Consider the following 27,029-nt stretch of genomic DNA (forward strand, 5'->3'; position numbering starts at 1 on the left):
CCCCCCCCCCCCCAAAAAAAACTCGAGATAATTAAACAATCTAAAAGAAGTTATAAAATATCTATGTTTAAAATGATTAAATAGACAAAAGATGGAATAGAAATATGTAGAATAAACAGGACAGTTTAAAAAGAATAGGTAAATTTTCAAAAGTAACAATTAGCATACCTACAAATGGACAAAACATTTATGAAATAAAAATCTCAATGGATGATGCTGTCACAATAATGCTATTGCCGCAGGTCCTGAGAGGCATACAGCAAGCATTCCCAGCTCTGTGCTTGGGACCAGCTGGGGCTGGCTAGGCGACCTTGTTGATCTGGGCTGGGCTTGCACACTCCTGGGGGCTCAGCTGGCTGTGGGATGATCTAGGTTGGCCCCAGCTGGGGTGCCGGCGTACCAGTGCTCTGTTCTACCTGTTTCTTACCCTCCAGCACACTAGCCTGGGCATGTTATTATGACAATGGTAGACAAGGGCATGGACAATTGGCATACTGTCACTTCTGCCTCATTTTCTTGACCAAAATAATGACATGACCAAGCCCAGAGTCAAGGGGGCAGTCTAGGTCACCCGATTTGTGGTAAGAAGGCATTACATTGCACTGCTTAGTTATGTGGGTGTGGATACAGAGAGGAGTGAAGAATTGAGGACTTTACTGTGGTTTACCACAGATGGGCTAAAGAGCTGGTTAAGCACACTTACAGAGTGAATGAAGAAGAAAAATCTGAGAAAATTTCTCATTGTGTAGCAGAGAGACACATAGAATATATGAAAGAGAAGTTAAGAGAAGAGACTGAGAGGGCCTAACATACATCTAATAGGAGTGCCAGAAGACGATAACATATTCAGGGAAGAAATAGTAAGAATTTTCTAGAATTGATAACAGACATGCTTTCTCATAATTTGGAAGCACAAGGATCCCTGAGAATAATTTATTTTTTTAAAAAGTCACCTAAACACACTTTAGTAGAACTTCAGAATACAAAGAGAAAATTTAAAAGCCACCAGAAAGAAGAGACAGATTACTTACTGAAATACAAGTAGATGAAAGCAGACTTTTCATCAGCAGCAATAGGTACCAGACAACGATGAACTAATACCTATGAGTGCTGAGGGAAAATAACTGTCAATCTAGAATTCTATACCATGCTAAATAGTCACTCAAAAATTAGGGCAAAACAAGGACAGTTTTCAGGCAAAGGCCCATGCTGAAGAGCTATTATGTAATGTGCTTTAGAAGGAAAGAAATTAAACCTGGAAGGAAGGAAGGAGATCTAAGAAGCAATGGTAATCAAGAAAATCAGCAGACATGGATAATTTAAATTATCATTAACTCCAAACAGAACAGTAACCATAATGATGAATGGGGGAGGCATGAAAACAAGGTAGATGGAGTTACTTCATATGAAAAATGTGAAGTAGTAATTAGAGTTAAAGTATTCCAAGTTCCTTGTGTTATACAAGAGTAAAATATAGGTATTAATTAACCTTAAATTTTGTTAAGTCAAATATGCTTGTTAAAAGGAAAGGGTAACCATTAAAAGAACAGAAATAGAATATATAACTTACAATGCAGCAGAAGAAAATTGTGTCTATAGAGAACCTAATCATTCTACAAAAGGTAGGAAAGAAGTGAAAAGAAGTGTGTGTGTGTATAAAAATTAGAACCAAAATAAGATAGAAGAAATAAGTCAAAATATATCAGTAATTACAATATTTGTAAATGTATTAAATGCATATAAAAGACAGATTTTTGAAAATCCACTTATGTGTTGTCTACCTAATAAACTCCTAAAGCATAATGACATGGAAAGTTTGGAAGTAAAGAAAAATATATTCATATATAACCAACAAAGGATTATCTATCATATATAAAAACTCCTTTAATCAGTAAGACAAAAATGAAAACTTCAAAAGAAAAATGGGCTCAGAATATGATCATTCACAGGAGAAGAAACTGGAATGACCACCACGCATATATAAAGATGTCCAACCATACGGTGTTGATTATCTACTATGAACAATTTGTTATGAAAGTTGGTCACACTGGATCTACACACCGGTAAGATGAGAGAATCAACCTAGACTAGTCGCTGTCAGGGGTCTTGGGGAGATGTCCGCTGTGTCACAGGCATGCCAAACAGAGAGGGAAGAAGGTAGCAGTGCGAGGTTCCACAATTCTATTTGGAGCAAAGTTCCAGTTTCTAACCAAACCACACTAGTAAGCAGAGAAACACAAAATAAAGCCAAGAAGTGTCATTTTACAATGATCACATTGGCAAAAGAGTTATATGGCAAGTAACATCTGATTTGGTGGTAAGACGATGGGAAAATGGGGTATGTTATACACTATCGGCACAAGTGTAACTTGGTAAAACACTTTGTAGGGCAGTGAAATAATATCTAGTACAATTGAATACATGCGAACATATTCACATATTAGAGCAGCTCTCACGTGCATACACAAGGAGATATACATCAGAGCATTTACAGGAAAAACTGGAAGCAACATAAAAAAGGCCAGTTGTAAAAGAATATATTATGTAATATATATATATCTTATATAATAATATGTTATATGTAGTTATATCTGCTCATATAGTTATAAGTAAAAGTTTTAAAATGTACCCCAGAAGGATACCTACCAACTTCCCAACTTCAGGACAGTGGATATCTTCAGGAAGACAGTGAAGATAATCTAATGCAAAGAAGGTAGACAGACTTTAATGAAATCTTCCTTTTGAAAGAAAAAATTATGTTAAATATGGCAAAATGTTAACAATTGTTAAATTTGTGTGGTAACTACACAAGCATCTATTATACTTGTACGTTTCTTTAGTATTTGAAATATTTTATAGTTAAAAATTTAAAATATAGTAACTAACATAAAGCAATCAGAGGCATAAACACCAACTATCATCACAACAGAAAATAAAATACAAAGCCAAGATAAAGTGTTCCAAACAGTAACACTTTTGAAAAGTCATGACATTTCTAAGATGAAGCATTAACAGAAATGTAAATGTGACCGTGATTATATACCCAAGGCTTTCTATTTCTTTAGAAAAAAATTAATGTTTAACTCAATGTATTGCACTTAGTAGTGTTAAGAGAGTACAATAAAACATGCTGTTCTCTTTCATTCAGCGAAACCCAAATTAGAATCAGTCAGCTTTGAAATTTCATGACTTTAGGGGCCTGGAATTCACCACCTCCACGATGTATTAGCATTATTTTCCCATCTGAGCCCTCCTGGGCAGCATCAGTAATAATTTGGGGTTTTCGTTAGCGGTTAGGGCTGAACCTTCCTTGAGTTCCGAGGAAAATCACGCCCTCTCCTCACAGTGTGGGGTTTGTCCAACTCACAGAGCTTCTTCCAACTGCGGAGGTGGATTTCCCAGCGTACTGTGTGTTCTGGTCAGGCTCTTCCGTCTGAGGCTGAAAAACAAAGCCAGGCTTTAATCTCGGAGGCCCAAAGTCACTGGAAGGGCATACCGTAGGCACTCAGGAACGGGGCAAGGAGACCAACAGAAGCCTGTGCCTTTTAACTCACATTCCAGGGACGGCTCATGTGCAGGCAGAACCTGCTGCAGTCCTGGGGCTCAATTGGGCCCAGCCTTTTTGGTAAAATCATAGGAAAGTGATGAACCTGGGATGAGTTCAATGTAAAGTGATGTGTATGTCAGGCACAGTTTAAAATTTGGCAATATGATGATTTTAAAACCAGCTTTAGGACTGGACCATCACTTTAATGGGGCCATTTTGTTCACCGGCATTCACAGAACACACAGCCACTATGGCTTAACTATGCCCCCTTTTGCCATAAATGAGTTAAATCAATGACTGTCATGACTCTCAGGGTAAAATGTTACAGAGAGATGCTCCTTCTGTCCCAATCCCACTCCACCTTCAAGACCCAGATCAAGTTCCCATCTCTTGTTGGCACCATTCTCCTTGGACTCTAGTCTTTAACTCCAACGTTGACCAGCAGCGGTGAAGTAGAAGGAGTTTCTGTGGCTTTGTACCTGGGCAGACCTGGATCTGAATTCCAACCTCAGTTTACTCCCTGTAGAATCTCAGGCACTTCATTTAACCTCTCTGGGCTTCAATTTCCTCACCTGAAAATTGAGGAAATAATAGCACCCACCTCACAGAGTTGCTGTGGGGATTAAATGAGGTACGGCATGGGAACCGCTTAGTCTGAAGCTGGCCTGGAGTAACGCTGAGTTCATCACTGTTGTTACTGGCATTCTTCTTGTCGTTCTTTCAATTGTTTTGCTTTGTCCTTCAGATTTATATTCCAAGTTGAATGTGGTTATTTTGAACTTAGACAAAAGCTTTCTAATTTTTCCCCTACTGGTATTGATTTAAGATATCATGCTTTATTTCCAATGCAATAGCTTTTCTTAAATTACTGTTTGATACACTGTGCCTTATATTTCCTTTTTTCAAACATTATTAAGAACAGAAAAATTTTAAAAGTTGAAGTCAGATGTATTCAGAAGTCAAGCATTTTCAGTCTAAGCCCCTCTGTTGACCACGCCACCAAGCTGCTGATGACCTTTGCTGGATTCTCACAGTCATCTGTTGACTCTTTGAGGCACTGGTGTTGGCATTAAGGTCAGCCGTTAGGGAACAGTAAAGGGAAACTTTGGTCACACTGTGGGGCTAGAACTGCTGGTAAGAAAGGCCACCAGAGAAGCCAGGGCAGTTCTAAGTTAAGTTCTTTTCATTTGGATGTTGCCAGAAGAATGAGCCTGAAAACAAAGACCATTCTTTTATGTCATTACTCAACTTTAAGCATTAACTAATTTAGCACATAGTAGGTGCTTAATAATCACTTACTGAGTGGTAAGTATGACACTTCTTATATGGAGTCTCCATTTACCTGGAAACTGACCCGTTCTGGAAGGGTTGACAATAGTCAAGTGCTCCCTCCCCTCCCCCCTCCCAAAAGCTCTATAAATAAATGTTCATACAACTTGAAACTTGTTCTTTTGTTTATTTTAAATCATTGTCCAAAGAAAAATTCCTGGTTATATATACTTCAAATACTATGCAGCATAATTCTGGAGAAAAATAAACGTAATTTTGTAAATCAAGAAGAATTATTTTCCTAAAGCAAATTTCAACTTATAAAGATTCCGGATGTCAGCGCCCTGTGGGAAAATATGTCATTGTTATGTATTTCTAAATCTCATACACAATTATTAAAACTTTTACAGCATAACCATAGTGACTCAGCATTCCCTGGGTCTGAAAACAGGAGGCTGCAGTCCTCTGCAAGGATTGGGGGACCCTGTCATGCTCTCCAGGGTCCCAGCATGGGTCAGCTTCCGCTGGACTAACCCTCCAGGGAACTTGACTCTGGCACAGGTTCACCTGCTACCCCTCAGCACGGTCCTGTCTAGAAGGACACTGAATTTGACAGCATCATGGAGGGAAAACTACTACACGAAAGAAGAATACAAAACACTGTAGTGTCGTAGTGTTTGCCCTAGGGGTGCAATTCTTTATTGTTTATACTTATAATGGTTGTAGTACTTTTGAAATATGTCACTAATCTCTTTTTTCTTTCTGTGGACATAGCCTTTTTCACAGTCCACATTCTCATCTATCTGTTGGGGGATGGGAGTTGGAGTAGAGAATTAGGATTCTTTGAATGGGAGTTTGAGTCTCTACTGAGGCAATGTGAGGAAAAATAAGGATTTTAAATATGCCAGTCCTCCCATTAACACAGTAAAACCTAGGTCTGGTGGACTTGGACATGGAAATTGTTAGAAACCAGAGAGAATTCAGGATAGGATCCAACGGAAGTTCACATAAGGCAGGGAAAGAAAGTACAAAGAGGATCTCACCTTCCAGTTCTGAGAGGGAGAGGGCAGGAGAAGTAGGGCAAGAAGCAGGCCATGGTCTTTGGTTACCACCCACCCTTGGGGGTGAAATCGAAGGGAGAGGGTGCCATACATATCCAACCAGGCAGGGGTCAGCCTGAGAACATGAGAGCCGGAGCCTGCACCCTTCAATGCAGCCCAGGAGAGGCTGCAAGTACCTAGGGAAACTGCACACTCAAGCTTAGACCCACACCCAGCACGGTGTCAGGGAGGGACCCCTAGACTACCCCCAAGCAGCCACAGATCCCTCACACAAACACTGGACAAAGCCTGACCTGCCACCTCACAGTAGAGCCAAAGGATGGTACAAGCAACTGAATACGTGGATCCGGGAGCCCTCTTCTTCCTCACTGCACTTCCCTGCCCACCCCATTTTGTGTGTGTCATCTCAGACAAGAGTAGTGGACACAAGGAGCAAGTCAGATAGACTAAACCTATACCTGAAAGAAAAATGAGTCGTCTAAGTGAGACTATGTAAACCAAAGACACAGAGGTGCTGTTAATTGGCAAGTTGAAATTCACTACCCTCTGCCCCAATGCCCAGGAGGGTGGGCATAGTGAGAAAGATTGGATGGCTAATAGAAAATAAGGTATGTTTCCTTTGCATATATGTGGAATAATGTTAAACTGCAACACATCTACACCATAAAAGAAAGAATTGTGTATTTGTTAATAGCATCGCTCCTCCAGGAAGGATTCGAAGCAGCTACAATCCATGAATTGGAAAATAAACACTTAAGGAAAGATCAAAAGACTCAATAAGGCTTAGTTATTCAACACAAAAAAGAGAATGCTGAGGATACACTGAATCCATGTGTTTTTAACATATGGAAGGTTAGTTCGAGAAGTGGGGTAACTTGTGTCTTCTCTATTCATGGAATCTCAATATTTTTGTGGAAGAAATTAGAGAAGCAAGAGCTGTCTTATTCATGCCTTTATGTCTAGCACTTCCTAGACTTCCTAGACTTCCTGGAGCATAGTGTATGCTTGGTTAATATTTATTGAATGAATAAATGAAAAAATAAACTGCTTAGCATCAGAATGGATAGCTTAAGCCATTTTTAGAGCTCTTTCAAGCCATTGCTATTGCTGTGGGCTAAATGGGGGAGCCAGGGGAATCTGGGGTGGTAGGAGGTAGGGCCCTTCGTCACCCCCTCCCCACAAGAATAGACCTGCCAAAGAAGAAGAAGGAAAAGAAAGTAGATGTGGGGAGTTCGCTGTGCAGGCTGTGAGGCTGGGGTACGTGCAAGGGGCATTGTTTCCGGGGCAGTGCTGTAGCCTCAGGTGATCCGATACAACCTTTGCTAAGTGCCTTATGGAGAGGCGTCCTAAGAGTTGAGGCTCTGGTCCCAGGGTTGGCCTGGGAGGAAGAGAAATATTACCAAGGCATAGCCTCAGAGAAGCAGGCCTACCCTGGTGGGCCCAGGGGGGCCGTTTGGTCTAAAATTAGACTTTATATACATACATGCATGAACTCACTGGGCTAAAAGAACTTTGAGGCACTTTTAAACTTGTGTTCCATTAAACTTATAGTGTGTAATGAATTAAGGATTTTTTAAAATAAATCCAGCAATGTCTTATGCATAGCACAATTAAACAGCACGGTGAAAAGGGTTAAGATGCCAATTCCTTAAATGTAAACATGTAAAGTATATTATAATTAGTGTAACCCTATTTTAGTTTTTTTTTATTTTTTAAAATACCAGAAATCTAAAAATACTGAAAGCCACTAAGGCCCCATCTGAGATGTTCTGGTGCAAATCCTTGGGAATTAAAACCACATAGTGCTAATAAGAGTTCTCTAAATGTGACGCTCTTTCTGTCATCTCTCTGCATTTTACACACTGTTCACTGGGCCAGGAGCACAGGGCTCTCATATTCACCCCATCCCCATGCTCAGCAATATTTTTCAGGGCTAACTCTTTCCTACACCCAGGCATCACGCCCTCCCAGAAGCCTCCTGCACCCCTCAGTCTGATTTGGTGTCTCTCCTTTGAGTTTTCATAGTGCCCGTCATATTCTTTGCTGCTCATCTCTCTTCCCTACTACGGTGTAAATTCCTTTAGAGCCGACACCATCCATCTCATCCTCTCTGAATTCCCAGGACTTACCATAATGCCTGGCATGTGGCTGATGTCCTAGCAAGGCTCTGGGAACTCCAAATTTCTTGCGATGGCCCTCCCCAGAGTGACAGGAGCGCTGTTTTACGGTGTGGGTACAGTTCTAAGTCCACATGTGCAAGTCTCACAGATTCAGCAGAAAGCACGCCGACTGCAGATAGACCTAAATGCTGTTCTGTTCCTCACCGGGACTCTGATTTCTTTCTCCTGTGATAGGGGTTCAGGGGCAAAATTACGCCAGATAGAAAATCGTCATGGGAGTGAGAAGATGAAAATGCTTGCGCCATGGAGGGAGACGGTGAGAAGTGTTTTGTCTCAGGCTAGACGCTGTGGCACATGGATGTGGCGGATCTGATGCAGGGCCCTCCGGATCACAAGGCTGTGCCAAGTCATGGGACACTGCAGGACACACAGCCTTTGTTTGCAAAACACCCGGTGGCCGGGCCTGAGTTTTCCTTATGCACACCTGCATGCGCGCTTTTTAAAAACAAAGCTTTTTCCCATTCCCATTTAGGTGACTGGCCCTTCGCAATACAGTCAATAAAAAAAACTTGTTGCCAAACAATGAACCATAACAATAGAATTGAGTCTTGAGAAAATTGAAAATTGGGGAGAATAATTTGAGACTGCCCAGAAGACATTAATTAGTACTCTACTTTCATAGATTCTACAATACTATTCTGCACCTCACCCAAATGAGATCACTTGCCTCAAGGTCTGGTGCTGTCCTTACATGGGATCCATAAATCTCAGCTGGCATTACCTGGTGCTGTCAGTGATTAAGATCACTGGCTGACGGAATCTGCACTGGAAACAGACATGTTAATTAGACTAATTAATCCACTGGAGTAATTAATTACCTAACACTTATCTAATTAGCTAACACTTTCACCTGTCAAAGCTAGAGGTAAATGCCAGATTGGAATTTGGTGGTCTTCCCCATTTTACCCTAAAAATAAATTGAGAGACATGGCTTGGAATACCAAATAAAAGTGTGCAGGCCCCGGTGGTAGTCAGTGCGCATGTTGAGTCTCAAAACTGCCCGTGGTTGCTCGGAAAGAACAGCAGGTAGACCAGCCTGAGGAGGGTCATGAGGGAAGAGACACATGTATCATTATAAACCATCAACAGGAACTACTGCCCCAACTTAGAAGGGCAACCACACACATGTTCAGGAGTATTTTGCCTCGTAGTTGTCATTACCTTTTCCGAGATAAGTGTCCTTGGGGATTTTCGGATATCTTGGGCAAAGCTACAATTGTCTCAAAGCAGATAAGTCTGTTTGTAACATCAGACCCATGTTGAGATCAAGGCCAGATGTAAAGAAAAGGTGCTCTGGTCACCAGTTAACAAGCTAACCAAGCTGGTCAAACAGTGAAGATGCCACACCTTCAAAGGCAGCCTATGTTCTTGGGGAAGTGCTGCTCTGAGAGCTGGGCTGTAGTATAAAAGGCCATGTTGGGAAGGGTATTTTTGATTTGATAAGAGTTTTAAATGCTAAAGGAAAAGTTCCATTAACAATTTCAGAGGAAAACAAGTTTTACAGGAGGGTTTCATTCTAACTTGGAACTAAGCTATTGTGATAAGATCTATAATTTAACAGTGAATCACAATATTTCCCATTCCTGACATCAACTTAAGAGTGACTATCCACATAGCATAAAGTGTGGCTTCGGTTTTACCTGCCTCCAATAGATCCATGAGCTCTGACAGGAATGCATATGTTGGGTGAGTAATTTTGATTTTTTTATTTGTTCTGATCAGGCAGATGTTCCTTGGATTTTATATTAAATGATTAGATGATGGGCCTCTACGGCTATACAAATTTCTTAAATTTAGAGATTGTTTAGTTGGAATATAGCTCATGATATAAAACAAAATAAAAACAATGCAAATTCTTCCTGATGATATTTTTGTTCCTTGGTTTTTGGGGACAGGGAGTTGGCTCGTCTCAGAAATTGTGGCAAAAGAAGTCACAAAAGACATGCAAAAACCAACCTTGAGGAATAAACAAATTCAGAGTTCAGGCTGGGATTCACTGTACAATTCAGCCTTTAATTTCAGGACCATGGGCTGTATATGAGAAATAATTACAGGGGCTTCCCAGGGCCTAAGGGAAATTTGACTGTGTTGCAGCATATTATGGAGTGATTTCATATGCTTTATGATAGACCTTACATAGAATTTACTTTGAAAATACTGGAATGTTATTCATCCCAGGGGTAGACATTAATCTGCCAAAGCTACCTGCAAATCTAGCTGCAATTCCTGCCCTAGGTTAACAGAACATAATAGAGCATTAATCTTCATGAGGCACAGGGAATTTTTGCGAGTTCCCTCTGATTTGTTGAGAGTTGTGTTTCATGTCTTTCTTCCGGCCTCAATCATGTCAGCATTTCAGAAACAGTCCACTTACCCATCCCAAACAGAGGTAGCCTCCTGCCATGTTCACTTCTTCAGGGAAACCAAGGAGAGAAAAGAAAAAAATTATGAAGATGAAGGTCATGGTACATGAAAAACTTCTTCCCAGCCAGCACTTTTCTTTGGTTACCAATATTTAACATTGACCATGCTAAGTAATTTGTCATGATTTGCTAAAAGACTTTATTCCATGTATTAGGAAAAGGAAAGGAAGTGCAAAAAAAAAAAAAAAAAAAGAAAGTTTGAGGAGAAAACAGTACCTGCAAGCCTATTTAGTAAAAATTGTGTATTTTATTTATTTATTTATTTATTTATTTATTTATTTATTTATTTTTGAGACAGAGTCTCACTCTTTTGCCCGGGCTAGAGTGAGTGCTGTGGTGTCAGCCTAGCTCACAGCAACCTCAAACTCCTGGGCTCAAGCGATCCTCCTGCCTCAGCCTCCCGAGTAGCTGGGACTACAGGCATGCGCCACCATGTCCGGCTAATTTTTTCTATATATTTTTAGTTGTCCAATTAATTTCTTTCTATTTTTTAGTAGAGACGGGGTCTTGCTCTTGCTCAGGCTGGTTTCGAACTCCTGAGCTCAAACAATCCGCCCACCTCGGCCTCCCAGAGAGCTAGGATTACAGGCACGAGCCACCGTGCCCGGGCAAAATTGTATATTTTAGAAAGATCAAAGTATTACAATAGCCATATTCATATTGGGTTGAATTTGGCATGAAATCCCAAACAACTTTACTCTTTGGTCATTGTTAGAGTGATCATCTTAGAAGTGCTTCTTGATGAGCTTTATGGGACCAACATCTTCTATAGACATTCCCCCAAATTTTCTAAGAGATCACTAGACATGGGGACAGATCATCAGGGAAAACTAAACGAATATCTCCTAATGAATTAACAGGAGTATTATAATTAATACAAGAGAGTATAATTAATGGCTATGCTGGTTTGAGAATTTCTTCTTGAAGATAGGAAAGGTGGAATAGATCAGTGATTTTAAATCACCTAGGTCCAGGCCTCCCTGACTAACTCAGTCAGAATTTCTAGAGATAGGGTCCAGGTATCAGCACTCTTTAAAGCCCTCTGGTGACTCTGATATGTAGTTAGAGTTTAGAATCTCTAGGGTAGATGAATTGTACTCTTTTATAGAGTACTGATTCACAAATTCAGCTGGGAATCCAAAGGAAAATCTCAGATCATGAAAGTAGTCTTGGCAGAGTGAAACAGAAAAGTGCAGTAGAATTCAGGAAGAGAAAGTGGATGGCAGTGTTTCTCAAACTTTAACGTGCTTGTGAATCACATGCTTGTGAATCAATTTTAACAGAGTTAAAATGCAGATTTTGATTCAGTAGGATTAGGGTGGAACCTAGGATTTTGCATTTCTAACAAGTCCCGCCCCCCCAACCTCCAGTTGCTGATGCTGGCTGGTTCATTGGCCACACTTTACGTAACAAGCAACCATGGATAAGTGTCCTCTTGTCTCTCACAAGAGAAGACAGGAGGTGTCCTTTTGCTGTGAGGTTTTGAGGCTTGTTCTGAAGTAGTAAAGTGTACTAACACCATGGAATACTTTATTTTTGAAACCAGGTATGACTTAATCACTAATTAAGAATCTGTTACTCTAAATATTTTTGAAGAGGAAATTACTAGCATTTTGTTCCATGTTCTGAACAATTAAATTTAATTCAATTGTTAAGACTTAGGGATTAAAGGATGTATAAGACAACTTGCATCAGGGAATTCACAGTCTTTCTCCGGAGACAAAAAATTAATTATATTACAATGTGAAATGCTATCTATCTGTGTTAGCATGAAACAAATGCTTTCGGAGTGCACTGAGGACAAAAATTAATACTGACCAAGGAGAGAAGAAGCTTGAAAAAGCCTTTGTGGAAGAGGCGATGTTTGAACTGGACTCTGAAGAACGAGTAGGATTTCGATAGGTAAGAAATGGAAGGGAAGGGGAAAGGATGTTTGAGAAGCAAAGGCTGAAGCAAGGAGTTCCCAACTGTGGCTACACATCAGATCATCTGGAAACATTTTAAAAATACTTTCAGAGAGTCTAAATTAATTGGCACCTGGTCATCACTGTTTTTTAAAAAGTTCCCTGGTGATTCTAATGCACAAGTGGGTTGAGAGTCACTGGAGATACAGAATCATGCAAGGCTTGTAAAGATGTTTAGAGACACGTGGAGAGAAATGTACATGGAGGAAAATGGGAGGAACAAAGAGCAAAGGAGTCCCAGGTAGCTCTTGGCAAAGATGCCTTGGCCCACTGTGGTGTGGGATAGATAATTTGTTATCATTAATAATTAAAGTGGTATGTAATTGTTACCAAAATAACCAATGCTATGGATGGTGTGCTTCACAAACATGAATTAGATTGAATTAAGGTCATCCCTATAGCAGCAGTCAGCTCCCTGTCATGCATCGCATGGTATGTTACTGAGAGAGAGGAAGGACTGGTAGTCTGGCTAGCACTGCTTTGATGGAGTCTGGGCCAGGGCAGCAGCCACTGGGGTGGAAAGGGGTGTATTCAGTATGGTTGGTGGAGTCCTCGATGGCAGTGCTACTCAAAGTGTGGTCCTCAGACCGGCAGCATCAGCACCAGTGAGGTAAGAAATGCAAATTCTGACAACCACCCCCAACCTGCTGAGTCAGGATTTCTGAAAGAGGAGCCCATGAAGTGTCCAGGAGAGTCTTATGCATGTTGAACTTTGGAAAGCACTGGTCTGCAGAGCTGAAGGAGACTACCAGACTCATAGATCACATACACATATACACCCAACACAGACACGTGCAAATCCCTGTGGAAAGTGGGGAAGGAAGCATAGAAGTGAGCAGAGAGGTAGAGATAGCAGTGAGAAGTGTCCCCTTGGCAGGGCATATGGGATTGCCGTGGGAGCCTAAGGCTGCCTGCCTGTGCAGGACACAATGCTGGTGCAGGAGAGGGAGGAGGACTGGCAGCCATGGCATTACTCTAGCGGATGGGGTGGGTCAGACTGTGGCTGGGATGTCACGCCCAGGCTTAGTGGGAGTGAACAGGTAGCCACTGAACCACATTGGATATGGGGTGATGGGCTGACACCCAGGATGGCTTTAAGGCCTTCCGCAGTAGTCCTTTCTCTGTGGCAAGCTTCTCTTTCCACTGGCTCCTTAGTACTCTCTCCCACATTCTCTTCTGACATCCGGTGGGGGAAACCTGCTGGACAAGTAGAGTTTCTACAGTGACTGTCCTGCTTCTTAGCTTCTGTTTTCAAGTTTCATTTACCTTCACGCAATAGTTTTGTATTCTGTGGTTTCATGTGTTTACTAACATTAGATCTTTTACTTCATCTCCCTTTTCTCCAAGCACTTTTGCCTCACTTCGTCGTCATCCTTTTCCTTGAGCATTCCTTTTCCCAATAGCTCTAAATCCTGTTCTCCAGAACGATGTGCCATTCACTCTTCCTTTGCCCTTATTATGTTATATTATATTATATCACATCATATCCAAATTCAATCTCTCCAGGTTCCTATTCACCTCTCTGCTTCCACCCCATCTTCCTGTTATGTTTACTTCTCACTGAAAAGAAACAAAGAAGATGACCATGAGGTTCAGACAGAGCTGAATAGAAATAATGACGATTTTGTAAAGTACAGGTTGTAAAATCTCACACAAGTCTCTCAACTTCTGTGAGCCTTGGCATCTTCATTTGTCCATCAAACTATTAATATTACCTAGCTAACAGAGCGGTTATGGGATTAAGTGAGTTAATGTATTTATTATATGCAGTTTTCATGCCATCATCAGGCAGTTTCCATGCTTAGCATTTTGCCTGGAACATGGTAAGTGTACAGCAAATGTTAGTCATCATTATTGTCATTATTATGCCACATTGCTTCTCAACAGATCTTTGAAACTTAAGGTTTGTGTCCAGTGTTTGAGCTAGCAGTATTCATAGGTGTGGACTGATATCCTTTCTCTTTTGTGGGCTTTCTTTCCAAATTCCTTTACATCCTCTTTATGTGTTTTTTTCCCCAGAAAAAGGGTTGTTCATGTTAAAAATCCTCACTTGGATTCTGTGGATGAAGATTCTCTATCACTTGGATTTGGGAACGAAAACACACAACTTACCAGCAATGTGTGGAGTCATAAAGGTAAAAATATTTCTAATTTCAGAAAAAGTGATTGAGTTTTCTCTACCAATTTTTTTTCTTACTTTCCCAAAATAAACTTTACATATTTGGTTAGAGAAATGTCAGAGGTCCCAACAGGAACTGAAGGCATGCTCATTCTCTGAAACAATTTAGAATATGTACATCATAAATAATTATTTCTACCTCAACAAGACATAAAGGTTCCCAAACTAAATCTAGTGCAAACATGATCATTTGGCTGCTCTGGTCCCTGAGGATATATACAATTTTATTGACAATACTGTTGGGTGTTCAGAATTCATTATGTTTTAATAGATTTAGTCCTCTATTTAACTATATGTATAGCCAAATTCAGTAATCTTCATTTTATTAAATCATAAAATAATTCAATAAAACTAATAATATTATTCCACTCCTTGAAAATAACTATTATTGATATTTCATATTATTAAGATTTTTGTTGTTTGATAAGAAATATTTTGTATGAAAATTGTTTATGGAATACTGCCAGGAAATTTGTACTTCTGTATTGTTTATTTCATCTTATATATATATTAATTATAAAAACAGTTTGTATTCATTATTTAAAATTGGGAAAACACAAAAAAGAACATGATTTTTTTAAAAAGACCCCATAGTCCCACCACCTAAACATAGACACCATCGACCTATTTTTTTCTTCCAATCTTTTTAATGATAGATTTTAAGATAGTTGCAATTACGTAACTTTGCATTCTGCATTTTTTCCACTTAACTTTATGTCATTCACATTTCTCCACATTATTACATTTTATTTGAAGCACATTATTTATGGATATCAAGTGGTTGTGCCACACAATGCATAGACTATTCTTGACTTTATCGTTAAAGTAGTTTCCATTATAAAAAAGACTCAAATGATTATTTTTGTATCTAAAGATTTTTTTACATGTAAGTCAATTTGCTTAGGATGATTTACAGAAATGGTCAAAGGGAATGAACTTTTAAAGAATGTTTGTTTTCCAAAAGGCTTGTATCTATTTACAGTTCCACCAGTGGAGAACTGTGCAGTTTTCATGTGACATTTTTTATTTCTTTAACAATTACAAGAACAAAAGGAAAAGCTTTCACATCTACTATCTTGCTAAATCTCCACATGAGCTCTTATAGGTAGGTTTAGCAGATATTAACATCCTGTGTAAAACAAAGAAATTGCCTTCAGAGATATCAAAGAAGGTTAAAGTTATGCCCTAAAGTGACAAAGCTGAGACTTGGACCAACTTTTTCCAAATCCAGTTTCCAGGGTTCTTCCCCACTGCACTAGGTGGACCCTTTGAGTCACAGTAACTCAGAATAGAACATAATTATTTAATCCCAGCTCTTTTACTTACCCAGTGGGTGAAGAGGAGGTGAAGAAAGGAGAGGAGGAGGTTAAAAAGAAAGAGGAAGAGGAAGAGGAGGAAGGAAAGGGGAGGAAGAAGCAGGAAAAGGATGGAAGGAGAGAAAGAAGGAGAGAGGGAAGGAAGGAAGGAAGGGAGGAAAGGAGGAAGGAAGGAAAAATGATAAGAAACAGATCTATGATGTTCGTTATCAGTAGGTGCCTCCTCCGACTCCCTCCATCCTGGGGCATTAGTCAGTCTTGAGGGTGTGGGGGGATTTCCTGGCAGCAGAAGGACCCACCCTTTCCCCACCCCTTCCTGCCTCTGCTCCTTGCCTTTCTGCAGCCTTCACCCACCTTTTGTTTCATCTTCTTAAAGTAGCCCCTCTCCCTATTTCTGTTTATGTTCCAGGAGTCACAGGTCAAGGCTGTCTTTGATACTCATTAATCAGATTTTGGCTGAATTCAAATGTGAGATTTGATGTTCATATCTCACAATGATTTTCCCAGGACCCTTATCTAGGGATGACTCTGACTAATTAAAAGACTCATCATAATTAATAAACTAAGGCACACAGCTAGTTAATAAATTGGACAGACTTAGGGTACGTTTTTGAGACAGAAAGTGATCTGCTATCTACACATCTAGGTATCCGTCTCCTCTGCCATTTATGGGGTGCTTTCTGTATATCGGACTCCATACGGCATGTGCAAAGGGTATTCACATTCAGTCCCCACAGCAACTAAGGGGTTAGTTTTCGTCTCCATTTTATAAATGAGGGAACGAGGCTCAAACATATGTGTAGTGCTGTAACACAAATAGAGTGTGTATGTATTGTCTGTAATAGGCACAACACAGCTAGTAAGCAAAAGAGCAGAGATTAAACCTTAGGTTTGTCTGATGAAAAAAGTAATTAATAGCTCTTCCTCTATTCAAAAAACAAAGCCAAAAACAACACTACATTTTGATACTCCAAGTGTTAGTTTCCAGGAAATCGCTGGGATGGACGGCTTTGTTTTAGAGACGAAAATAAAGGGGCTTGCACCTCTCTCTCTCTCTCTCTCTCTCTCTCACACACACACACACACACACACACACACACACGTTGTCTCACCGCTTTTACAATCCCGGGCTGTCACCTCTCTGCCTGACTGGATTTTCGTCAGCTCCTACTCTCACACTCTGTCATAACCACTATCCAATCTTATAAACTTATTACCCACCTGGTTGTGGAACCCTCAGTGGATTCTCTTTTGGATAAAAAGACTGCCCTTTTTAGAACCCGTTTTGTCCCACCAGAGAGCAACTTGCCGATAGAGCCATTTTGCTGGAAAGGAGGCAAGAGTGTGTGCATGTGCGTCCACGTGTAGGCTGAGGAGCAGGTGATGTGGTGCCAAATGATCAGAACTGGCCATATAACCTGAACTGGAATTTTTTAGAGGCAACAGGTAAAGTCTGATTTATTTTCACATATGCTTTTTTCAGAAACTTGCCTTCCTCCAGCCAAATTTTTATCTTTGAATGAGAACATTCTATGTTCAATTTCTTTCTTTTCTTTTTTTTTTTGAGACAGAGTCTCACTCTGTTGCCCGGGCTAGAGTGCCGTGGCATCAGCCTCGCTCAACCTCAAACTCAGCAACCTCAAACTCCTGGGCTCAAGCGATCCTCCTGCCTCAGCCTCCCGAGTAGCTGGGACTACAGGCATGCGCCACCATGCCCGGCTAACTTTTTCTATATATTTTCAGTTGTCGAGCTAATTTCTTTCTATTTTTAGTAGAGATGGGGTCTCGCTCTTGCTCAGGCTGGTCTTGAACTCCTGAGCGCAAATGATCCACCCGCCTTGGCCTCCCAGAGTGCTAGGATTACAGGCGTGAGCCACCGCGCCCGGCATATGTTCAATTTCTTGACTCTTTTAAATCCCAGGGCAGCAATCCTGGCTAAGAAGAGAGGACATATTCCATCAGTATCCAAAAACTCAGCCTTGTCTTCACAGAGATGATAAGCATTATTAAATAGTGTTATCTTCAAAGGAAAAGAGAACTCTGGGTGTGTAAAGTTTAACCCTTTGACTCCAACAATCGTTCCTATTTCCTGGATATCCATATTTACAGTATTTTTGAAGATTTTCCTAGCTGCTACTGCAAAATCTCAGTGGCTTAACACAATATAAGTTTACTTCTCACTCACACTAGGCACAAAGTGGATGTTCTCAGCTGATGGATGGCTTTCCTCCAACTGGTTATGCAGGGACCCAGGCTCCTTCCACTTTCTTGCTCTGTCACCTTCAAAGAGTGACTTGCTAAGTTTCCCTGTGTGTAAACACCCACCTAGCAGAAGAAATTAGATGATATGTAGGATCATCAACAGATCCTTCTTGTAGGATGGGAGACTTCTATGGGCTAGGACTGGGAGTGGTACCCAGTCCTTCTGCTCACATTCTAGTTGCTGGAACTATATATGGCCTCGTTTAATTAGAAAGGAGACTGAGAAGTTAAGTTGAGCTGTGTGCCCAGAAAGAAGTTAAACAGTTTAGGTGAACAGCTAATCAATCTCTGCCATACCCACCGGACAGAATCAGACAATTCAAAACATGGTGGAGAATCTTTAGAAGTTATCTATTCCAACATAACATCCAAATATGACTTTTATAAAATCACTAACTGATACCCTACAATCTCTCTCTGGAAATTTCAAGTAACATGGAAAAATCATTACTTTATAAGACTCTGGGTAATATGGTGCATTTTGAAGGTGTTTATACTTTTTTGTTAGCATATAAAATACAGAAAATGCAATAGGACCAGATTAATATAATATGGCAAAGTTAAGTCTTTTAAGATACTAGGGATATTTGGAAATGTGTGTGCTCTGGCAGTCACTAAACGAAGTCCTTAACATGCTTTTGTAATGCCTCTGACTCCTTCCCAGTGCACTTCTAGCTTCTTTGGTAAAACCGGGACAAATGATCATTTTGTTTGGGACATAAATCACAGTAAATGTCACTTAAGGTCAATGTTGGTTGGTGGTCTTCAGCCATATTTTGCTACTCATTAGAGCAGCCAGACTGAAATTGTGTCTAGAGGTGATGTTTAGTAAGTCTGATTTAGGAGTAAGGCTTCAACAACTAAGCTGCTTCTGTCTGTGCATATCATCTTTATGTCTCCAGAAATATTCAGAAATTCCTATTGCTTACAGCAATATCTACAGTTCAAAGAAGAATTCAAACCACAAGCTATTCTAACATCTGTTTTGGTTTTATGGTCAATCTGAACAGTTGTAATTTACATTCACTGGCACCACACACTGAGGTTATTTTCAAACTACTGTATTTTGTTTGAAAAAAAAAAAAGTCTTCTTGTACTTAGATTTTGAGCCAAGTCTTAACCATCCATACCAGCAAAGAGTAAAATTCCATGAATAATCAATAATAATTTAAAAACTCACCTGAAGCCATGGTCTTACCCTCGTTGCCACCCAGCCTTTGTGGCTGACTAAACTTCCATTGCGGTTCACTACTAACATGAGGCCCCATCAGAGAAACTCAAAAGAAGGCAGAGAAAAGACAATAATAAGGGTAGAAGAGAAGCAGAGGGCCTGGGTAGAAGGATAATTACATCCCATAATTGAGAATGAGTGCAGCACAGGAGTTATTGCTAAATGGAAACAGAATGCATCATGTAACCAGACCACCCAACAGTTACAGTACATCATTTGTGAATGGGAGCACCTACGCTACAACCTCAGCTAGCTGTTTCCTTAGAGAGATATTCCTTATCCCTGTGGGGACCTCGCCAACCATCCAGATCCTCCGCCTGATGCTGTGCACATCAGCCAGGTGCCACCAACTGCCCTTTGCCCACTAGAGGACTAGAACTAGCTTTATTTGTACTAAATTCTGCAATATAGATACAATAACCAAGCTCCAAAAACAGGGCCAAGAAATTGCTGCATAATATGAGAAACAATAGTTACCATTTGCAGAACACTGAGAAGGTGCCTGGGTTTGTGCAATGTCCTTTGCCATATGCAATCCCATTTTCTCCTTGTGAAACCCTCTGAGGGCTACTGTGTTTTTCCTATTTTGGAGATGGTCTGAGACGCATGGATTACATGTCTGACATCGAGCAAGTTACTTAGTTGGCGATGGGGTTGGGGCTCAAAGCCAGGTTTACCTAATCTCAAAGAGTGGGCCTTCTCTCTGTTTTGGAGCTTCTTCACACTCTGTGCACCTCACCACTTAGCTCAGAGTCCCGGAGCACTTGGCGCCTTCCGTGGGCTGCGCTTCCTCCTGGGCAGTGTCTGCCGCTGCTCGCCCTCCCCGTGCCGACCCTGGTGCCACTCTGCTCCTCTCTCTGGCACCCATCTTTCCCATCCCTTGTTCCTGGGGCTCACGTAGTCTTAACAAGCCATTGCACAAGAAACCACCAGACAATTTTATTACCATCTTTTATTAGATTTGACACCTCTGACTGCAACACCTATCCGAACTTCAGGGATGTGAAAATGTGAATAAGACAAAAACAAAATCACGGAATTGATGAAATACTGCGGTGAGATTCCAAATGTACAATAAGAAGGCTTGTTCCATGAGAGTTTTATCTGAATAGAAAGTTGAAAAGTCTTGACATGATCCCTTTAAAGCTTTAAGCTAACATAGTACATTTTACAATATAAACTTAGGATTGGGGATGTAGAATCAGAAAACACATCTAAAACTGATAGTTCTATTTTTGCTCTCATATTACTTACATTCCATGGCTTTGATACTTATAGCCTAAGCATAAATCAGGTTAATGCCCAACACTAGGCTGTCTGTATCAACTTAAGATGCCGGTTGGTGTTCACCATAAACAAAAACACCAAGAAATACCTCCTTGAACAGTATCAACATTCACTTTGATTTTGTGCTTTTCTTTACGAATTTGGTACATAAAACTTTGTATCTGGTTGCCTTATTTACAGATTAATGATGCAAATTAGCTAATTCATGAACATAGCCCATGACATCTACACACAGTTAAGTACATTAACTAAAAAATAAAATGAAAACATTAGAGTTGAAAGCTGACCCTTGATTCTTATCTCAGTTACTATGGCAGGTACTTGTTTATTTTTATTAACGGTTTGTCTGCCTCGGTGGGAGCCCCAACAGAATGAAAGCATTTGCACTGTTTATGCATGAGGAGCTTGGGTTGGAGGAAGGCAGAGAAGGTAGAGAAAGTGGAGATACTGTATGTACAAACCGGGCCCGAACTCTCTTCAGTGTACATACTCAATGGTTGCATTTCAGCTGGTCTTCTCGGGCTAGAGAAAAAAGTAAAAACTTCCCAATATAGCAGTTCTTTGCCCTTCCTGCTTTGCACTTTTACACAATTAAACTAAGTGTCTAGGTATGACATTCATTATTGGAAAAAGCCCTCAGGGCAGAACATAGCAGGCAGTGTCACTTTGATTTATTAGTTACCATTTAATAATAGCTATTCAAGTTAGGGGGAAAATCCTCAAAGCACACACCCTCTCTCTTTACTTTGTACTTGATTAACAAACTAAAAACTGCCCCACAGTTTTCTCTCTTCTATCCCTTATCCAGCTTTGAGAATGTTGAGCTTTTAGTACACAAGGGCCAATTTTCAGGATTGCTAAAGCAGTGCTGTTTAACACTACAATAAGCTTGCTGAGAAGCTGCTAATGTATTTCCATGGAGCTCTTGTGAATTGCTCTCCTGAATTTAGAATATGTTAGCAGTTATGGACACACACAGTGTCCTAAGACAAAATGAAAGTGGAATGATTTGCAGTTTTCAGGAACACATAGGCCATTTCCCCCTTGGACTCAGTGTGGTGTGCACTTACGAGTGTGTATGTGCGTGGCTACCCAGTGTGCCTTCCTAAGCTCGTCCCTCTGCACAGCATTGTATTCTGATGCAGTAACTCTGAGTCCGTCACATATCTGGACACTGCAGCCCTCGTAAGGGGCAGAGGCAGGCATGCTGGGGGCGGGGTAGAGTCTCCTACAGAGGAGCAACAATTCTAAGGGGCGGAGTTGTAAGTAGCTCCTACCGTGGGGAACAGGCACATCCGTTGATCACCCTCTAGTACCTGGTGATGGAGTGTGGATGATCATGGCTGAAAGCCTGAGGCAAAGAGGGGAAAATCTAAATTGATTTCCTCTCTGGGACAAGAGTGCTTGAAGCCTGCTCCAATGAAAGAGTTCATTCGTTTATTCATTTTTTCATTCAACAAGTCATTAGAGAATATCTGTATTAGAAGGGAGCTGGATATCCACCAATCTTGACGAATCTTTTCTCACTAACATTTGCTGGACTTTTAGACTATAGCTGTTTGTCCTGTTTTGCACAGTAAATGGGGAAGGACAAAAAGATGAGGTTCATAAAAATGTGAAACTACCATAAATAAGCACTAAAACTTCAGAGTAAGATAGAAAAACAGCAGTAGACCCATCCTGCTGTCCTGCTGGGGGAAAGACCTGAAATGTGGATCATGCCAAGGTCAGCCAGTTAGAGTGGCCCTTACTAGGCAGGCAGGGGAGTCCCAGCTGGATCCTTTCTGTGAAAATTCTCTCCCTCTAATAGCTGCTGAGGGGTGTAAGAGTGTGTGCGTGTGTGTGTGTGTGTGTGTGTGTGTGTTTGTGAGAGAAAGAGAGTGAGTGAAAGGGTGAGAACACAAGTCTATTTGACATTTTATCACCAAGTCACATAATAAGTGATAATCATAAACTTACCTGATATATGATTTAGAAGGAATCTAATAGATCAAATAATAACTCATCCTCTTAATTTATAGTTGAGGAAAATGATACTCAGAGTTTATTCATTAGTCATAGAGTCAGTGCCCAAGCCCCAGACCTGTAAATCTTGAACATACAAATCAATACAGGTTGATTCCTGGCTCCAGGAGGCTTGCAAAGCATTCAGATGCCACGGCATATTCAATAGGAACAAAAACGGGGAAGCCAGAGGTTTAAATTAGTTTAGTGTTCTTGATGGTGACAGGAGGGAACTCAGGTGAAAACATGGACACAGCTCCAGTGGTTTTCCAAAGTCTTATGTCCAAGAGTAGAATACATTGAGGAACACATTTGACGGTCTCTGCTGTTATGTCAGGAATGAAGTCGCCACCGATTTTGAACCCAGTCCCAGTTTCTGCAAATTACAGCCTGGAGGATCTTTCTGGAGAGTTATTAGTAGTAGAACAGCGTAACCGCCAGGAGTCACTGACCCCTCCAGCCTGTGTTGACCCCTCCCCTGGTGACATTGATTCTACTGTTCTAAATGCTGCAGAAAACCAGGGTTCCGGTCAAACCTATAGCAACTTAAACTCACCTACACGTTCCAGATAGGCGTCAAGTCGTCAGGTGTGACCTCACTCGCATTTCTACCCTGGCACCTTTCCCAGCGCTCGCAGAATCAGCAGCAAAAGAAATGGAGTCACCATTTCATTAAGTACGGTGGGAAAGGACTGGTGACGTGGCAGCCAAAATTATATTTCCTGAAATCAAGCCAATCTTGAAAAAAGCCCTTTTTCAAAGGTTCCTCGTAAGGGGCCCGGTGGGGAGAGGAGGGACGGCACTGCCCCAACAGGCCTGCACCGCGCCGTCCGCGCCCTCTGCCGGCGACCGTGACCGCGAGGACTGAAGTCCACGGCACTGGCGCCGGATGCCTCGCGCCGATCCTCACAGATGGACACATCCATCAGCATGTCACGGAGGCCTCAGTTAGGGATGACTTACGTCTTCCTCAGCATCGAGGAAGTCTTAATGACTATGCAAATTTATCTGCGGGCTGTTAGCTTGTAACGAAGGAAGAAAATATGCCCCATGCACGTATCAGTTTGCAAGATGGATGATGACTTTCTCTGTCTCCCAACAGCACGGCGTGGGCAGCCCCCCCATTCCTGTGATGCTTCACGAACTCATCACATTACTCCGCGCGCGCCGTGCTGTGACGCCACCATTATCAGAATCAGTACCTGGCGGGTATAGGTGAGATGGCTTGATTTCTGCCATTAGCACGTCCTTGCCTACATGGTAGCTGCAAAATACACCAACACTCGGAGCTAAGCAGAAACCCAGATGGACTAAAAAGTGTCAGGACTTGAGGAGATTTGAGGAAATCTACCCACGTTGTATTTTTCTTTTCTTCTTCATTTTTTCTTGGTGGAAACCTGGTGGGAGAGACCCCACTGCCTATTGCCAGGTGGTCTTAGGTGTTTATAAGGGGAAGAGTAGAATTGCTAGAAAATATGTTTTGAGGGTATAGGTAAATTTCAAGGCTTAGGAATTTTGTGATAGAAATGTGTGTGCAAGTAAAAACATAATCACAAAGATTTGCAAGTTTTATCAGCCAAGTAAGCAGACTGCATAGCTCTTAGGAAAATGTTGCTTTTAACTCATATCAGTTACTACAGCCCTTTCCTTGGCTGTCTCTCATCAGCATGCCAGAAAGAGACCAGGCTAGGCTTTTAGGGAAGGGCAAGCGATGCTTCCCAGGGTTTTCCCTGAGCCTCCCCCACCTCCCTTCTTCCTCGGCTGGCCAGGCAGCTGTGAAGGGGCCTTGTTTTTGCTTCCAGAATGTGCTGAGGTGAAGTTTTGGGACAACCTCTCCTTCAGTCTTTTTCTTAAGGAGCAGATCTCCTCGGGGTATGATTTTACCATATCAAATGCAAATACAGACTGGACATTGTAAATGGAAAAGTTTAGCTGGCAGTGTGACAGAACTGAATGGGCATGACAAAAAGGGCTGAGATTTTGGAAGAAAAATGGTCTTAGAACTATACATTTTTGCAGCAAGAAGGGACTTCAGAAATCCTCAAAGAACTAGAGAAGTGGGATGTTCAATATCACAGAGCCACAGTTGGCTGAGCCACGCTTCATTAGAACCAGACATGTTTGAAAAGACTATGGCCTCTGCAGCTATGGTCCAGGAATAAAGTCCAGCCAAGACCCTCACACATGAAAGAAAAAAGGACATTTGTGGATGTCCACCCAGAGAGAGGAGGGGAACATTAGCAATCAGAATTAGATCAGGCATCCTTCTGTGCTGTAGTTTATCCAACAATACCCCAAAAAACCAATAGCAGGGACCAGTGTATTTGGGGATGAAATAGATAACATTGTTATTAACATTGCTCATAACTCTTGGGTTGTGTGACACAAGGACCTGTCTCCATAGCCCACATCTATGCATTGTACATGTGGCTGCTGTGGTTGCCACTTGATATTGATGAGTGTCCAGCATGCGCAAGGCACTCTGTTGACCATCCGGCTCATGGTCATGGTCTTTTGTTTCATGGCAACATGATAATATAGCATATAGGTAGTACCAATATCACAATGAAGGCCAATGAATGGTGGCAAATGAAACCACTGCACTGGTGTGGACACCTTCATTCTGAAGTTTTGTCCTTATTAAGAACTCTTAGCTTATGCATAAGATGTATTTGTTTATATTGCTTTAAGCAGATCACATTTGAGATGAAAGAGGTACAAGTTATTACTTTGCTGACATTATCACTCCTTACACCAGCCAACACAACTTGACAAGGCTAAAGTACTTAGTTAAATAGTACGTTGGTCTTTGAGAGTCTTTAACCATGACTTCAATGCTCTAACACATCTCAATATTAGCATGGCATGTGAATAACATCATTTTTGATGCACACATTTTCAATTTCCCTCTCAATCACTTTACTATTCTTAGGACATTGTGAGCAATTCCAGGAGCCACTTGTTTGGCTTATTTAAAAAATATCTGATTCATCAAAGCTCTATCATCGAAGCCACCTTGGGTCACTAGCTGGATCTTCTAAAGCGTTTTGTTATTAATTCTACTTTGATCAATATCAGAATTTATACCATCCGGAAGCATAAGCTATGCACTGTAGAAGGGAGTGGTAAACTTTTTCTGTAAACAGCCAGCTAGAAAATATTTGAGGCTTTGCAGATCACGTGGTTTCTGTTGCAACTTCTCAATTCTGCCACTGTAGCTTGGAAGCAGCTATGGACAATATGTAAATGAATATATGAGTGGCCGTGTTCCAATAAAACTTTATTTACAAAGACAAGTGGGATTTGGCTTATGGACTATAATTTGCAGACCTATGTTCTATGGCATCTCTATAGAATCATTCAGTCATTCAACAAATTTTTATTGAGTACCTATAATTAATGTGACAGGTACAGTGCTAGACTGGGAGAGAGCGGTGGACAGACATTGTTCTTGCCTTTATAGAACTTATGTTCTGTCAGAGAAATAGATAAACAAATAGGATAATTATAAAAAGTGTGGTGAAGGTTAGGACAGAGAGAGTGTAGGGCACTATCTTCTTATGTCTTCTTATTCATCCTCTATGTAGAAATCAGACTGGGTTAAAAGATGGGTAAAAGCTGGGCTTGGGGAAATTTAATGTAACCCATCTGTGTTGCCTTTTAACTTTTTTTTTTTATTTCAGAATGTTATGGGGGTACAAACATTTTGGTTACATATAATGCCTTTGCCTCACCCAAGCTAGGGATACAAGTGTGCCCTTCCCCCACACAGTGTGCTCTGCATCCATTAGTTCTGAGTTTACCCACTGCCATCACCTCCTCCCGCCTGACTGGCACCCAGTGAATATTACTACCATGTGAGCACCTTAGTGTTGATCAGTTAGTACCAATTTGATGGCGAATACATGTGGTGCTTGGTTTTCCATTCTTGTGATACCTCACTTCGAACGATGGGCTCAAGCTCTATCCAGGATAATATAAGAGGTGCTAGTTCACCATTGTTTTTTGTAATTGAGTAGTATTCCATGGTATACACAATTTATTAATCCACTCATGTGTTGATGGGCATTTGGGTTGTTTTCACATCTTTGCAATTGTGAATTGTGCTGCCATAAACATTTGGGTGCAGATGTCTTTAATATAGAATGTCTTTTTTTCCTTTGGATAGATGCCTAGTAGTGGGATTGCTGGGTCAAATGGTATTTCTATTTTTAGCTCTTTGAGATATCTCCAAATTACTTTCCACAGAGGTTGTACTGATTTGCAGCCCCACCAGCAGTGTAAGAGTGTTCCACTCTCTGCATAT

The 27,029-nt window shown here is 41.0% G+C and overlaps 1 protein-coding gene across 1 annotated transcript in view; it reads left to right on the plus strand.

Annotated features, from left to right (window-relative positions):
• Nucleotides 1–27,029, plus strand: part of UPP2 (uridine phosphorylase 2) — a 44,108-nt gene that overhangs the window by 2,729 nt on the left and 14,350 nt on the right. The window contains 8 exon segments of the mRNA XM_012640764.1: nucleotides 9,681–9,743; nucleotides 14,464–14,514; nucleotides 14,516–14,579; nucleotides 21,037–21,132; nucleotides 21,168–21,189; nucleotides 23,812–23,880; nucleotides 23,883–23,932; nucleotides 24,209–24,215. Of these exon segments, the coding sequence (XP_012496218.1) occupies nucleotides 9,681–9,743; nucleotides 14,464–14,514; nucleotides 14,516–14,579; nucleotides 21,037–21,132; nucleotides 21,168–21,189; nucleotides 23,812–23,880; nucleotides 23,883–23,932; nucleotides 24,209–24,215 (422 nt within the window).

This window comes from Propithecus coquereli, unplaced genomic scaffold (assembly GCF_000956105.1).
Source record: "Propithecus coquereli isolate 6110/MARCELLA unplaced genomic scaffold, Pcoq_1.0 Scaffold157, whole genome shotgun sequence".
NCBI classification, from domain to species: domain Eukaryota; kingdom Metazoa; phylum Chordata; class Mammalia; order Primates; family Indriidae; genus Propithecus; species Propithecus coquereli.